Source organism: Choloepus didactylus, chromosome X (genome assembly GCF_015220235.1).
Source record: "Choloepus didactylus isolate mChoDid1 chromosome X, mChoDid1.pri, whole genome shotgun sequence".
NCBI classification, from domain to species: domain Eukaryota; kingdom Metazoa; phylum Chordata; class Mammalia; order Pilosa; family Megalonychidae; genus Choloepus; species Choloepus didactylus.
This window is the reverse complement of record NC_051334.1, coordinates 118,291,044-118,306,057: the sequence shown is the minus strand read 5'-3', so window position 1 is coordinate 118,306,057 and position 15,014 is coordinate 118,291,044. Positions and strand designations below refer to the sequence as shown.

Genomic DNA, 15,014 nt, shown 5'->3' with positions numbered 1-15,014 from the left:
TGTGTGAATGTGGTGGAACGGGGAAGCTCAGAGTCATGTATGTCACCAGAAGGAAAGTTGGAGGTTAAAAGATGGGAATGTATAAACAGTAAACCTTGTGGTGGGCAATGTCTGAGAGTAACTGTACAAATATTAGAAATCTCTTTCATGAACTGGAACAAATGTATGACAATACAACTAGAAGTTAATAATAGAGGGACATATAGGGAAAAAATATATACCTATTGCAAACTATATACTACAGTTAGTAGTATTTCAACGTTCTTTCATAAACAGTAACAAATGTACTATACCATTACTACAAGTCAGCATTGGAGGGAGGCTGGTTAGGGATATGGGAGGATTTGAATTCCCTTTTCATTTTTTTTTCTTCTTCCTTGTCTTTATTTCTTTTCTGGAGTAATGAAAATGTTCTAAAAATTGAACAAAAATTAATTGTAGTGATGGATGCACAGCAGTATGAGGGTACCGGGGGCAATTGATAGTACACTTTGGATCTTTGGATAATTGTATGGTATGTGAACCATCACAATAAAAAAAATTCATCATAAACAAAGTGAAAAGACAAGCTACAACACTTTAGGAGAATATGGAGAGACACGTGTATGGCATTTGGAGATGTAAACTGGTTCAACATTTTGGAGAGCAATTTTATAATACCTAGTAAAGCTGAAAATCCACACATCCTATAAGCCAAAAATCCCACTTCTAGTTACCAACTTTGAAGAAACTCTTGAGCATGTATATTAGGAGATATGTTTAAGTATATTCATTGCAGCAATACTTTTTTTTAATTTTAATTTTTATTGTGATTGTTCACATACCATACAAGTATCCAAAGATCCAAAGTGTACAATCAATTGCCCCCGATACCCTCATACAGCTGTGCATCCATCACCACAATTAATTTTTGTTCAATTTTTAGAACATTTTCATTACTCCAGACAAGAAATAAAGACAAAGGACTGGAAAAAAAAAAAAGAAAAGGAAACTTAAATCCTCCCCTATCCCTAACCACCCCCCTCCATTGTTGACTCGTAGTATTGGTATAGTACATTTGTTACTGCTTATGAAAGAACATTGAAATACTACTAACTGGAGTAAATAGTTTGCAATAGATATATATTTTTTCCCTATATATCCCTCCATTATTAACTTCTTGTTGTATTGTCATACATTTGTTCTGGTTCATGAAAAAGATTTCTAATATTTGTACAGTTAATCACAGAGATTGCCCGCCATAGGATTCAGTTTTATACATTCCCATCTTTTAACCTCCAACTTGCTTTCTGGTAACATATATGACTCTGAGCTTCCTCCTTTCCACCTCATACATGCACCATTCAGTACTGTTATTCTCACAATGTGCTACCATCACCTCTGTTCATTTCCAAACATTTAAGTTCATCCTAGTTGAACATTCTGCTCATACTAAGCAACTGCTCCCCATTCTTTAGCCTTGTTCTATATCTTGGTAACTTATATTTCATGTCTATGAGTTTATATATTATAATTAGTTCCTATCAGTGAGACCCTATAATATTTGTCCTTATGTGTCTGGCTTATTTTACTCAGTCTATTGCCCTCAAGTTTTCATCATCAACCCCTTTTTTTTAAGATGGTTTTGTTCCCATGCCATACATTCCATCCTAAGTAAACAATCGATGGTTACCTGTACAGTCACATATTTCTGTGTTCATGACCCTCACCACTATCTAAATAAGGGCATCTACATTTCTTCCACAAAGCAGGAGGAAGAGTCAAAGAAGGTAGAGAGGCAAAAGAAAAAGAAAAAAGAAAGAGGAAAAAAAAAAAAACAAACATGACAGCTAGGAAGCAGCAAAAGGAAAGATAACCTTAAATCAAAGTAGAATAAAGAGTCAGGCAATACCATCAATGTCAAGTGTCTCACACCCCTCCCCTATCCCCGCATCTTCTCTGCCTTTACCTTGGTATATTGCCTTGTTACATTAAAGGGAGCGTAATACAATGCTTCTGTTAATTATAGTCTCTAGTTTATGTTGATTGCCTCCCTCCCCAAATGCCTCCCCATTTTTAACACCTTGCAAGGTTGACAGTTGCTTGTTCTTCCTCTTGAAAGAACATATTTGTATGTTTTATCACAATTGTTGAACACTCTAGGTTTCACCAAGTTACACAGTCCCAGTCTTTGTCTTTCCTTCTTTCTTCTGGTGTCCCACATGCTCCTAACCTTCCTCTCTCAACCATATTCATAGTTATCTTTGTTCAGTGTACTCACATTGCTGTGCTACCATCTCCCAAAATTGTGTTCCAAACCTCTCACTCCTGTCTTCTATCACTCTGTAGTGCTCCCTTTAGTATTTCCTGTAAGGCAGGTGTCTTGTTCACAAAGTCTCTCATTGTCTGTTTGTCAGAAAATATTTTGAGCTCTCCCTCATATTTGAAGGAAAGTTTTGCTGGATATAGGATTCTTGGCTGGTGGTTTTTTCTTTCAGTATCTTAAATATATCACACCACTTCCTTCTTGCCTCCATGGTTTCTGCTGAGAGATTCGCACATAGTCTTATTAAGCTTCCTTTGAGTGTGACGGATCGCTTTTCTCTTGCTGCTTTCAGGATTCTCACGTTGTCTTTGACATTTGATAATCTGATTATTAAGTGTCTTGGCATAGGCCTATTCAGATCTATTCTGTTTGGAGTATGCTGCGCTTCTTGGATCTGTAATTTTATGTCTTTCATAAGAGATGGGAAATTTTCATTGATTATTTCCTCTGTTATTGCTTCTGCCCCTTTTCCCTTCTCTTCTCCATCTGGGACACCAATGCTATGGACATTCTTGTATTTCATTTCATCCTTAAGTTCCTGGAGATGTTGTTCATATTTCTCTGTTCTTTTCTCCATCTGCTCCTTTGCATGTAGGCTTCCAGGTGTTTCGTGCTCCAGTTCCTGAGTGTTTTCTTCTGCCTCTTGAGATCTGCTGTTGTATGTTTCCATTGTGTCTTTTGTCTCTTGTTTTGTGCCTTTAATTTCCATAGATTCTGCCAGTTGTTTTTTTGAACTTTTGATTTCTGCCTTATGTACGCCCAGTGTTTTCTTTATAGCCTTTATCTCTTTTGCCATATCTTCTCTTAACTTTTTGAATTGATTTAGCATTAGTTGTTTAAATTCTTGTATCTCAGTTGAAGTGTAAGTTTGTTCCTTTGACTGGGCCATAACTTCGTTTTTCTTAGTGTAGGTTGTAGTTTTCTGTTGCCTAGGAATCTGAACTCCTAGGCCACCCCAATCAGGTTTTCCCAGACAAGAACATGCTCAGGTCACTGAAGGAGGAAATATTCAGTATCCAGTTTCCCTGATAGCATGTCTTAGAGGATTGACACACCCTGTGCTTTTCTGCCCAGCAGGTGCACCTGTCAGCCTGTCACGGGCTGGTGTAAGGGGGTGTGGCCCACGGCTCTCCTCCCCCAGGCTCTGGGGTCTGGTTCTGAATGGAAGGCAGGTAGTAGATCTGGGCCTCTCCTCTTTCCTCTTGGGAAGCTATGCCCCTTAGAGAGAGGTCATTTGCATATAAATAGTTTGTTTCTGTGACTCTGCTATCTCCACCCTTGTCTGGGTCAGAGTGCCGTGAGTTTAAAATGGCTGAGGCTTTCTCTACTGCAGAGCACTGCAAGCCAAAAACAGTTTAGGCTTTCTCCACTGAGCCACCCAGGATGACAGAGATAGAAGGGGCCAGAGAGCCCCCAGATTCACCCATCGGCCGGAGATAGCACCTGATTCTCTGTGCTCCCCATCCTGGGACAGATATGTCACCTGACTTTCCTAAGGTCAGTCGTCACCAAAAGCCTCTGTCTGCTTATTGGGGATTCGCTGTCTGTATTGGGAAGTTAACATTAAAACCCCAGTTGGAGTTGGGCTGAGGTACACTCGCTTATTCAGAGAATAAACTGCTGCTCTCTAGCACCGCAAAGCTTCCGTGAGGGAGGGGCTCTCTGTTCTCAGCACGGGCCCACAGTTTTTACTTACAGATTTTATGCTGTGATCTCGGGCATTCCTCCCAATTCAGGTTGGTGTATGATGAGTGGACGGTCACGTTTGTCTTCACGCAGTTATTCCAGGTTATTTACTAATTTTTCTGTCCTTTATGAATTGCTCCAGGGAGAGTAACTGGCTTCCACTCCTCTCTATGCCGCCATCTTAGCTCCTTACTCTCAGCAATACTTTTAATAGCAAGAGAAATAGAAACATAACTGACCTCAATAGAGGACAGAAAAGGTAGCATATTGAGGTGCATATTATTCAGCACTTAGCATAAGTGAACTATAATGTATCAATATAGACAAATCTTATATTTCTAATGTTGAGTAAGAAAAAAGCAAGTTGAAAAGGGATAATGTGTAGAATTCATCTATTTGTGTAAAGTTTTAAAAAAGGCAATAGTATGTAATTCTGATTATGATTATATACATATTTAGTAAAAGAATACATGCATGAAAGGAAATATATACACTAGCTTTAAGATATTGATTACTGTGGTGAAGGTGAGAGGAGGAAGCAATTTGGGGAATGAGGGCATAGGACTTTAGCTCTATCTGTAAAATCAGACCTCTTTGAAAAATGAGATATGAAGGAAATATAGGAAAATGTTAACATCTGTTAAAACTGGGTGGTGAGTATGAGTTTCTGTTACATTAGTTCCTGTCCTTTTCTATATACTGGATATATTTAATAATTTAAAATTCTGTGATGAGAATGTGATTGCCTCAAAGTATAAGCTCAGGAAATGTTAGCTTCCCTTCTCCCTACACCAACATTTTGGTTTTTCTTATATATTTGGTTATGCATTTGTTCAAAAATTGTTTCTAATATAGTTTAAACGCAAGAGGGTTCAATTCCTCATGAAAAAAAATTGGGGATGTAGACAATGCAAGGTTGATATAACAGCTCCATGACATCTTCATGGACCTAGACATTTTCTGTGTATCTGCTCTGATGAACTCGCTTCCATCCTCAAGGTTCCCTCATGATCCAAGATAACTGTTGGAACTCCGACATTTGCATCTTATTTCCAACAGCAGGAGGGAAGAAAGAAGAAAAGCAACACTCTCCCCACCCAGCCTTTTAAAGACTCTTCCCAGAAGTTCCACCCAACACTTTGGGTTACTTCTTATTGTCCAGAATTTAGTCATATAGCTACATCTTGCTGAAAGGGAGGCTGGAAAATGTAGTCTTTTAGGTGGGTACATTGCCCGAGATTTGTAACCTAAGGAAAAACAAGAAAATTGATATTTGCCAGCAACTAGAAGTCGCTGCCACAAACAAGAGCCTAGAAGTTATTGAATTCTAAATTGTAGATTTGAAAGCATATGAAATTCTTCATAAGCTTGGTACAGACCAAATATATTAAAACTCATGAGTGCTGTCTTCAAATTCAGATAGATATAAATTCGAGGTGACTCTTGTTACTGAGTAAAGTCATGTTATATCTTTTTTCAGAGTGAAAAACATGCTCAGAATGTTAGATTTTATTTTCAAATGCATTGGGAACAAAGTGAAGTGTGTGATAAGAAAATGAAGATGCATGTTATGACTTTTCAGGCGTGTGGTCTATGTTGATGTCATAATTCTAAATTTTGAGTTACTGAATCTTTCTAACAAGATTGTTCTTATTTCAGGTGCATATGAGTGGAGTAGTGAACAGAAACAATTTTTGTGATCTCTGCAATAAGATTTTTAGTTCCCCAGCTGTTGCTCAGTCTCACTACGTGGGAGAAGTCCATGCTAGAAAGCTGAAAGAATTAAGGGAAGAATATGATCAAATATCTCCATCAGGATTTCAGCCAGATAAGTGTAAGGTTCTGGTCACCTCTTTATCTTCAATATAGGAACTATTTTTCATTTTTTTTTTCAATTCTGCCATCCATTTTTATTAGGGAGGATTCAATCTGGGACAGTAACTTCATTATTATTTTTCTGCCCAGTTGATCTCTTTTCATGTCCTTGTCATTTAATATGGAGATTATAATTGCTAGCTGAATTTTAAGAAATGTTATGACCTCTCCCTTTAAGTTTATTAAATCCGGATAAAAGCAAGTAATTTGCTATACTGCTATAAAGAAATAGCAATAAGCAACCTGAGCTCTGCCAGTTTCGAATCAAATCATGAAATCTTAGCTCCTTCTTACTTCTTCCCCTTGGAATCTAACTCATTCCTTTTTTGCTTTAACATTTTCCAAAATATTATCTCATGTATGTCCAGTCCAATGTTTTCCCCATAGTATGGTTATGAATGCAGCATTTTCTGACTATAACTATAGGCCAAACAAACAAAAACAAAAACGTGTTACTTGCTCTCCTTCTAGCCTGACAGTCCATTCCTTTATCCCTGTAAATATACAGATAAGGTACTACTATCATTGTCAATCATTGGTTATTAAATACTTATTTTATGCTAGATCTCAAAGATACAGAGAAATATAAATGTTGCCTATTTCCTCCTTCCAGTGATGTGGGCACCATTACATATGAGAGATCTGATCCATAGTTTCCTGAAATAGAAGAGTATACCCTGAATAATCCAACCTATACTTTGAAAAACTTATGTGCTAGAACAAAGAATAGGGTGATTATGCCTGTGAATCAAATAATTTACCACATTCATATTAGGTTTGACACTTTAAGAATAATGTTGTAATGCCTCTCATGGAAAATTTACCAACATTAATTTCCAACTCATAGAGGCATTTGTCTTTCAACAAGGACAATGCCACAAGAAACATTAAAACTTTTTTTCTTAATAAATGAAACCATAATTATTTTTAACTTTATTATATTCTCTTATTTTTCTGTGTGTTTTTCTAACCATCACTCTGAAGAGAGACAGAATCAGTGGGCCCTACCAGAAAAAAGCATCTTTTAAAGCCTTATCTTCAGTCCCCCAAATTCATTGATATGGGCTCAGAGTGAAAGAGCTATGAAATAACTGGAATTGTAGAACCCTATATAACTTTATATCCTTAAACAATTGCATAAATTTTATTCTGATATTAATATCACAAATCTAGACTGAATAGATAACTTACTATGCTACTCAAGAAAGACACCAACTTAGAAGTTAGTACTATCTGTTTTATCCTCACTAGTTTTGAAAATCATCCTGACAGCTCTTATGCTTTTATTGATTCTTCAAATGAATATAATTAGGCAGTGCCTGATCCTGAATATTCTTTCCTTCCCATATCTCTATTGGAGAAACTTCATGACAAACTTGTATTCAAATTTCCATTCTCACAAAAGGAAATTCTTTTTAATTTGAATACCTTTATCCAGCAGTACTTTGTGGAAAAAGTCCAAAGATAGTAGGTTTTTAAAGAATTCCAAATTTCCCTAATACTTTATTATGATCGCAACTCTAGTACCTGAACAAAAGTTAATCACTTATAATGACTATTACAGCAGATGTACCTTTTACCACTTTTGCAGAGTCAACCTTCCTGAATCCCCTTCCTGTCAAGTCTCCTCCATGTGCAATTAAAGACAAGACTGTGCCTTCCTCTTCCAGTAGTGCTTTGGATTTAAATAATCCAAAAAATTTTGCAAGCTTTGTTCTGCTTCTTTTAATATTCCATTAATGGCCCAACAAGAGTATGTTGGGAAAAAACACAAAAGAAATGAAGCTAGAAATAAATTTATAGACAAAATAGGAGGGTAACCTCTTCCAGCAGAATCAAATGCAAATGGTAAACAGTGAAAATATCCCCCAAATTCCTTCACAGGAAATTTATACATTTGAAAAACATACTAGCTTATTTATATAACATTTTACTCATATTGAGTAAAAGGTTGGTAGTGTTCAAGTTGTCATAGAATTTTAGGTAAGTAAGGACTTTAGAGTCTGTCTAGTTATATCTGTTTGCTTTCTGGAAAATGAGACCCAGAAAGGTTTAGATAACACCTGTTTTAGAACCAAATACAGGCATTCCTATGGTTTCATGTTATCATAGGTACATAAGAAAGTATTCTAAATTAGTGTCTTATGGTTATATCATTTGGTCATTAAGTATGGTTTTAAGTGTCTTTTGGTTGCTAAGCTGGTCATTCTTGGGAATACAAATGAAGATATACCCTTTGCCCCCAAATAGCAAGTGTATAAGCCAGTTGGTTTAATAACCCTTAATTGCAAGAGGCTACAATAGAGATTTTTGCTTTCAGAATGTAGGTAAACAGAGGAGTGAAAAAAAAAAAACTGGTCATTTTTTTTTCATGGGGTAAGTGTATGAATTAGATTGATAGAAGTGGAAAGGACATTCTGTGTAAAGAGAGATAGGATGAACAAAGCGCTTGGAGGTAAGAAAGAGTGGCAAGAATTCGGACACAATAAAGAGAATTACCCTGACTGATGGAATCCACTTGCTCTTCTAACCATTTTTTTTAATTTTTCCCCCTACAGGCACCTTCTCACTACTAGTGTACTTTATTACCCTTTCATACTCTTTTACCCACTTTTATTCCTCCACTCACTGGTTTTTTCAGTTCTTTCCATAATAGACCTCTGCTTCGTAGAAAAGTGTTCATTACTCTCTCATTGAAGCTCTATTCTTTGTCTTATGTGACTTTTTATACTCTGGTTCTTCTTCTGTGTTTCTTATTTATTTCCTGTTTTCTTTGTGGGCTCTTTTTTAAAATTTGTTACCTAATTATACATATTCCCATGGTTCCATTCTTGACCCACTGCTCTCCTCACTTTACAAATATAATCTAATCTGTTTCCCTAGTTTAATCTATCCTCTGTATGTAGAAGACCTTTCTGTCAAGCTTTAGTCTCACGTATGCAATTGGCAGCTAGACTGCTTTACCTAGATGTCTCATAACCATTTCAAATGTTGTTTGTCTGAAATGGAAAATTTTATCTCATTCCAAATCCACTCTACCTTCCAGTATTCTTTAACTTAGTTGACAGCAGTAATATCCACTCCATTGTTCAAGTTAGAAACGTGCAGTTAACTGTGAATCCTCTACCAGCACCTTCTTCACTCTTTATATCTAATGAAGCACCAAGCCATGATTGTTTTAACTCCTGTCTATTACTGTCCCCTTATTTATCTCCAGCCCTGTTCCTCCCACGCTAGTTCAAGCCCTCAACATGTTTCCTATAGCTTTGCTACTCGAAGTGTAAGGTTTGTGAACCAGCAACATTGGCATCACCTGGGAGCATTATTAGGAAATAAAAAAAGAATCTCAGGCCTGACTGCAGACCTACTGAATCAGAATGCACATTTAACAAGATCTATAGGTGATTTATACTCACCATAAATTTTGAGAAGCATTGTCCTAGAATATTGCCACAGCCTCCTAACTACCCACCCTGCCTCCAGTTTTGTTTCCCCAAATCCATGCTAATTGTAACCACTAGGATATTTTGCCTAAAGTGCAAATCTTTGTCATTCCCAGGCTTAAAATCATTCATTGTTTCTCAATTTTCTATGCATAAAATCCAAGCTCCTGAGCTCTCTGCTATCTATTCCCTGCCTACCTTCTCCAGGCTTAACCTCTGCTACCTCCTGTGATGATCTGTGTGGATCAGTACCTACATACTACGTATGGTTTTCAGAAACCATTACCCAGTTTCTTGCCTCTGCCCTGGTTCATGCCACCCACTTTGCCTGGAATAGTCCTATACCCATTTTCTCCTGGCTAGCCCCTACTTATTCTTTAATATATTTCTCCCCTGGAAGCCTTTTCTCTTCCTTCAAGGCTAATCTTCTGTGCTTCCTTAACCTGAATATCTAATTATCTCTCCATGTGTCTTTTTCTCTCATTAGAATGTAAAGTCTTTGAAGAAAGGAACTTCATCTAACACACCTATATTTCCAGGGCTGAGGATAGAACATGGCATAGAGTAGGTCTTCGTCACCAAAGATTATTCAATATATGGATCAGTGAACTATTACTTAATCTTTATTTATTGAGTACTTACTCTGAGTGTATTATTTCAGTTTCCTATTCAGTGTTTTTCAGCATATTCTAAAAGGTTACATAGAAATCTATGTTTTTAGCTAAGATTTTAAGGGATTTGATTTAGACAAGTGGAGAAATAGAAGTGGTAGAGTTTCTGGATATAGGAGTAGATGTTTGTGGAAATGACAAACTTCCTCTTGTTAGGGTATTTTTGCTATTGCTGGGCTGAGAGTATCTTAAATAAGTGGCTTCTAGTTTAATGGCATTAGGTAAATTTGAACTTACCTATGAGAAGTTTGTGCACTCTGGTCACTTCTGAAGGAGCAGTTATTTTAGCACTTTGATCTGAAATTTCAAGGCTATTAGAATAAGGGAAGGAGGATTTTGGTGAAATTCTTATCTCGGTGGGGGGAGGTTGGGGAAGGCTGATCATCAACATAATTTAATCCAGTCATTAGGGTAATTTTACACTAGCCTTCAACTAAAAAGTCTAGTTAAAAAGATTATTTGGAGAATTTATAATAGTGGTAAATTAGCTAATGATAATTTCAAAAAAGAGTGGTAACATCAGAAGCCACATTACATACAAGTAAGCAAGTAGTAAGACAAAAAAATTAACATATAACACCTTTATTTCACTGTTCACCCATTTCCTCCCTTTTTTCTGTCTCTGCCTTTCTTCCCATCTGTTTTATATGTTTCTCCCCATAGCTCATCTCTTTCTCTTCATCATTCTCACTGTTTTCTTCATGTCCTTCATCCAGCCTCAGATCTTATTACCACAGGAATGGCTACCATAATGATATGGACTTAAAGTATGTATGTATTTTTATTTATTGTATTTGTTTTGTTTATTTCATTAAAATCTAGCCCCATTATTGCACTTTGATGTCTCACCTTCACCTGTACTCAATATATCTAAAACTGAATTAATAATGTTCTTTAAAATCAACTTGAATTTCTCAAGATTTCTGTCTTTTCCAGTAGAACATTATTTATTCAGTCACCCAAATCTGAATCTTTGAGACATTTTTAGACATGTTTCTCCTTTCTGTACCCTTCCATTCCATTTCCACTACCATCAACTCACACCTTAACTCTCTAACAACCTTCTGGAAGGCTTTATTTATACCTTATTATTCTCTCACTCCCTAGTAGCAAGATTTTAATCCTGAGTCAATCCAACGGTCTACCTTTTCTACTTCTACATCCAAGTTACTGGGTGCTACTAAGGAAAATTAAGTAAGGCTGGAGATTGGGTACCTCTATAGAATATTGGAATACAGCCTCATTTGGGTCTTTAGCCCTACTTAATCCTTTCCTACACTTTCCCTTCAGCAATGATTTTAAACCTACACCAAGAGAGTCTCCAAGACTCTCTTCCCCTGCCCTACATTCTCCCTTCTGACACTCATCAGAGAAGCTTCTTTCTTATTTCATCAAGAAATATTTGGCTATCAAATGTAGATTACCAAGTAACTTGCCTTAACCAAATCCTCCTTTAATCTTGAGTTCCCCTTTAGCTACTACATTCTCCAATTCCCTTCTCAGCCAAAATTTTTTGCAAGTGTTACTGTATTCACTTTTTTTAAAAAATTTAATTTTATTGAGATTATTCACATAACATAGGATCATCCAAAATGTAAAATCAGTTCACGGTACCATTATACAGTTGTGCATTCACCCCCAAAATTAATTTTTTTTCAATTTTAGAACATTTCATTACTCCAGAAAAGAAATAAAAAGAAAACTCAAATCCTCCATATCCCTAATTGGCCCCCCTCCATTATTGACTCATAGTATTGGTATAATACATTTGTTACTGTTGATGACAGAATATTAAAATATTACTAACTGTAGTACATAGTTTGCAATAGGTACATTTTCTCCATATACCCCTCTATTAATTTCTACATATAATGTCATACATTTATTCTACTTCATGAAAGAAATTTCTAATATTTGTACAGTTAATCATGGACATTGTCTACCACAAGATTCACTGTGTTATACATTCCCATGTTTTAACCTCCAGCTTTCCTTCTGGTGATGTACATGACTCTAAACTTCCCCTTTCCACCACATTCACATGGCGTTCAGCACTGTTAGTTATTCTCACAATAACATGCTACCATCACTTCTGTTCATTTCCAAACGCTCAAGTTCAACCTAGTTAAACATTCTGCACATATTAGGCAACCACTCCCCATTCTTTAGCCTCATTCTGTATCCTGGTAACCTATATTTTATGTCTCTGAGTTTACATATTATAATTAGTTCATATCAGTGAGATCAGACAATACTTGTCCTTTTGTTTCTGACTTATTTCACTCAACATAATGTCCTCAAGGTTCATCCATCAACCCGTTTTTTTTAAGATGGCTTTGTTCACGCACCATACATTCCATCCTAAGTTAACAATCGATTGTTCCCTGTATAATCACATAGTTATGCATTCACCACCACCACCACTATCTATATAAGAACACTTCCATTTCTTCCACAAAGAAGGAGGAAGAGTCAAAAAAAGTAGAAGGACAAAAGAAAGAGAAAAAGAAATAAAAAATGACAACTAAAAAGCAACAAAATATAAAATTAAAATAAAGTACAATAAAAAAGTGAGAAAATCACCGATGCCAAGAATCCCATACCGCTCCTTTATATCCCCCTCTTACAGGCATTTAGCTTTGGTATATTGCCTTTGTTACATTAAAGGAAGCATAATATAATGCTTCTGTTAACTATAGACTCTAGTTTGCATTGATTCTATTTTTTCCCCAATAGCACCCCATTATAAACTCCTTGCAAGGTTGACATTCATTTGTTCTCCCTCATGTAAAATATATTTGTACATTTATCACAACTGTTGACCACTCTAGGTTTCACTAAGTTATACAGTCCCAGTCTTTATCTTCCTTCTTTCCTTCTGGTGTGCCACATGCTGCTAACCTTCCTCTTTCAACCATGCTCACAGTCATCTTTGTTCAGTGTACTTACATTATTGTGCTACCATCACCCAAAATTGTGCTCTAAACCTCTCACTTCTGTCTTTTCCTATCTATCTGTAACTCCCTTTAGTATTTCCTGTAGAGCAGGTATCTTGTTCACAAACTCTCTCATTGTCTGTTGGAGAATATTTTAAACTCTCCCTCATATTTGAAGGACAGTTTTGCCATATATAAAATTCTTGGTTGGTGGATATCTCTTTTGGTATTGTAAATATATCCCACCACTGCCTTCTTGCCTCCATGGGTTTCTACTGAGAAATCTTCACAGTCTTATCAAGCTTCCCTTGTATGTGATGGCTCGCTTTTCTCTTGCTGCTTTCAGGATTCTCTGTCTTTGACGTTTGATAATCTGATTATTAAGTGTCTTGGCTTAGGTCTATTTGGATCTATTCTGTTTGGGGTATGCTGGGCTTCTTGGATCTGTAATTTTATGTCTTTCGTAAGAGATGGGAAATTTTCAGTGATTATTTCCTCCATTATTGCTTCTGCCCCTTTTCCCTTCTCTTCTTCTGGGACACCCATGACACATACATTCGTGTGCTTCATGTTGTCCTTCAGTTCCCTGAGGCGTTGTTCATAGTTTTCCATTCTTTTCCCTATCTGCTCTTTTGTGTGTAAGATTTCAGGTGTGTTGTTCTCCAGTTCCTGAATGTTTTCTTCTGCCTGAAAATCTGCTGTTGTATGTCTACATTGTATTTTTCATCTCTTGTGTTGTGGCCTTCATTTCCATAGTTTCTGCCCATTGTTTTTTCAAAGTTTCAAATTCTTCCTTAATTTTGCCCAGTGTTTTCTTTATATCCTTCATCTATTTTGCCGTATTTTACCTTAACTGGTTGAACTGGTTTTTGAATTTATTTAGCATATTTACTTGAAGATCTTTAATTAGTTGTTTCAATTCCTATATCTCAGGAGAAGTGTAAGTTTGTTCCTTTGACTGGGCCATATCTTTGTTTTTCCTAGTGTGATTTGTAGTTTTCCGTTGTCTAGGCATCTGGTTTCCTTGATTATCCCCATCAGATTTTCCCAGACCAGAACAGGCTCAGGTCTTGGGGGGGGGGGGTGCTATATTCAGTATCAGGTTTCCTTGAGGGTGTGTCCTAGAAGATTGACAGATTTTCCTGTGAGGCCTCTAGATGTGCTTTTCCTAACCTGCCCAGCAGGTGGCGTCTGTCAGCCCATCGCTCCCCACTGGTGTAAAGCAGTGTGGTCCCTTTAATTCACATTGGACCCAGTTCTGGCCAGAGACCGAGGGTGTCACAAGCCATGCTTAAGTTGTTTCTGGTTTGATTGTTTGTTTTTCCCCAGGCCCTTGGTCTGAGTTCTGCAGGGAGGGCAGCCACTTGAGCTGGGCACCCCCCACCACCCCCCACCTCCTCTTAGGGAAGATACACCCCCTAGGGAGTTATCTTCTGCACTTGAATTACTCCTTTGTTTCTCTGACTCTGTTCACTTCACCCCTGCCTGGGTCAGCATGCAGGAGAACTGAAAATGCTTGAGGCTTTCTCCAGTGAGCCACTCAGATTGAGAGAGGAAAAAAAGGAGAGAGAGCCCCTTTTCAGAGTCAGTCCCTGGCCCCCCAGTTACACCTGTTGGCCAGAGATAGTACAGGTCTTCTCTGCTCCTTTTCTTGGGAAGCAGCCATTTTACAGTATTCTAAGCTCAGCCATATCCAAAAGCCTCTGTATTTTTTTTTTCCATCAGCCCCACCTGCTCTCCACTGGGAGAGACCTCAGGGTATCTTGCTGCTTGTTAGGGGTTTGTCTGTGTTTGTAGCTTGTATTCAGCAGTCCACATTTGCTAGTTAAAACTGCGGTTGGAGCTTGGTTGAGCTACATTCACTTGCTTCCGATAGGGACTGCTTCTTTCTCCCACAGCTAAGTTTTGCAGCTTAGCCTGTCATAGGAAGAGGGGTGCTGGTTCCACAGTTTTTTCTTACACCTTTTATGCTGAGATCTGAGCCATTCCATCCATTCCAGGCTGGTCTATGATGTGTGGACAGTCATGAATGTCCCCCAACAGTTGTTCCAGAGTATTTACTAGTTGTTCTTGGCTATTTACTAGTTGCTCTAGAGGA

At 37.3% G+C, this 15,014-nt stretch overlaps 1 protein-coding gene across 2 annotated transcripts in view; it reads left to right on the top strand.

Annotated features, from left to right (window-relative positions):
- Positions 1–15,014, top strand: part of ZMAT1 (zinc finger matrin-type 1) — a 69,598-nt gene that overhangs the window by 34,789 nt on the left and 19,795 nt on the right. For both annotated transcript variants that reach the window (XM_037822515.1, XM_037822514.1), the window contains exon 3: positions 5,651–5,825. In XM_037822515.1, the coding sequence (XP_037678443.1) occupies positions 5,651–5,825 (175 nt within the window). The remainder of the gene's footprint in view (positions 1–5,650; positions 5,826–15,014) is intronic.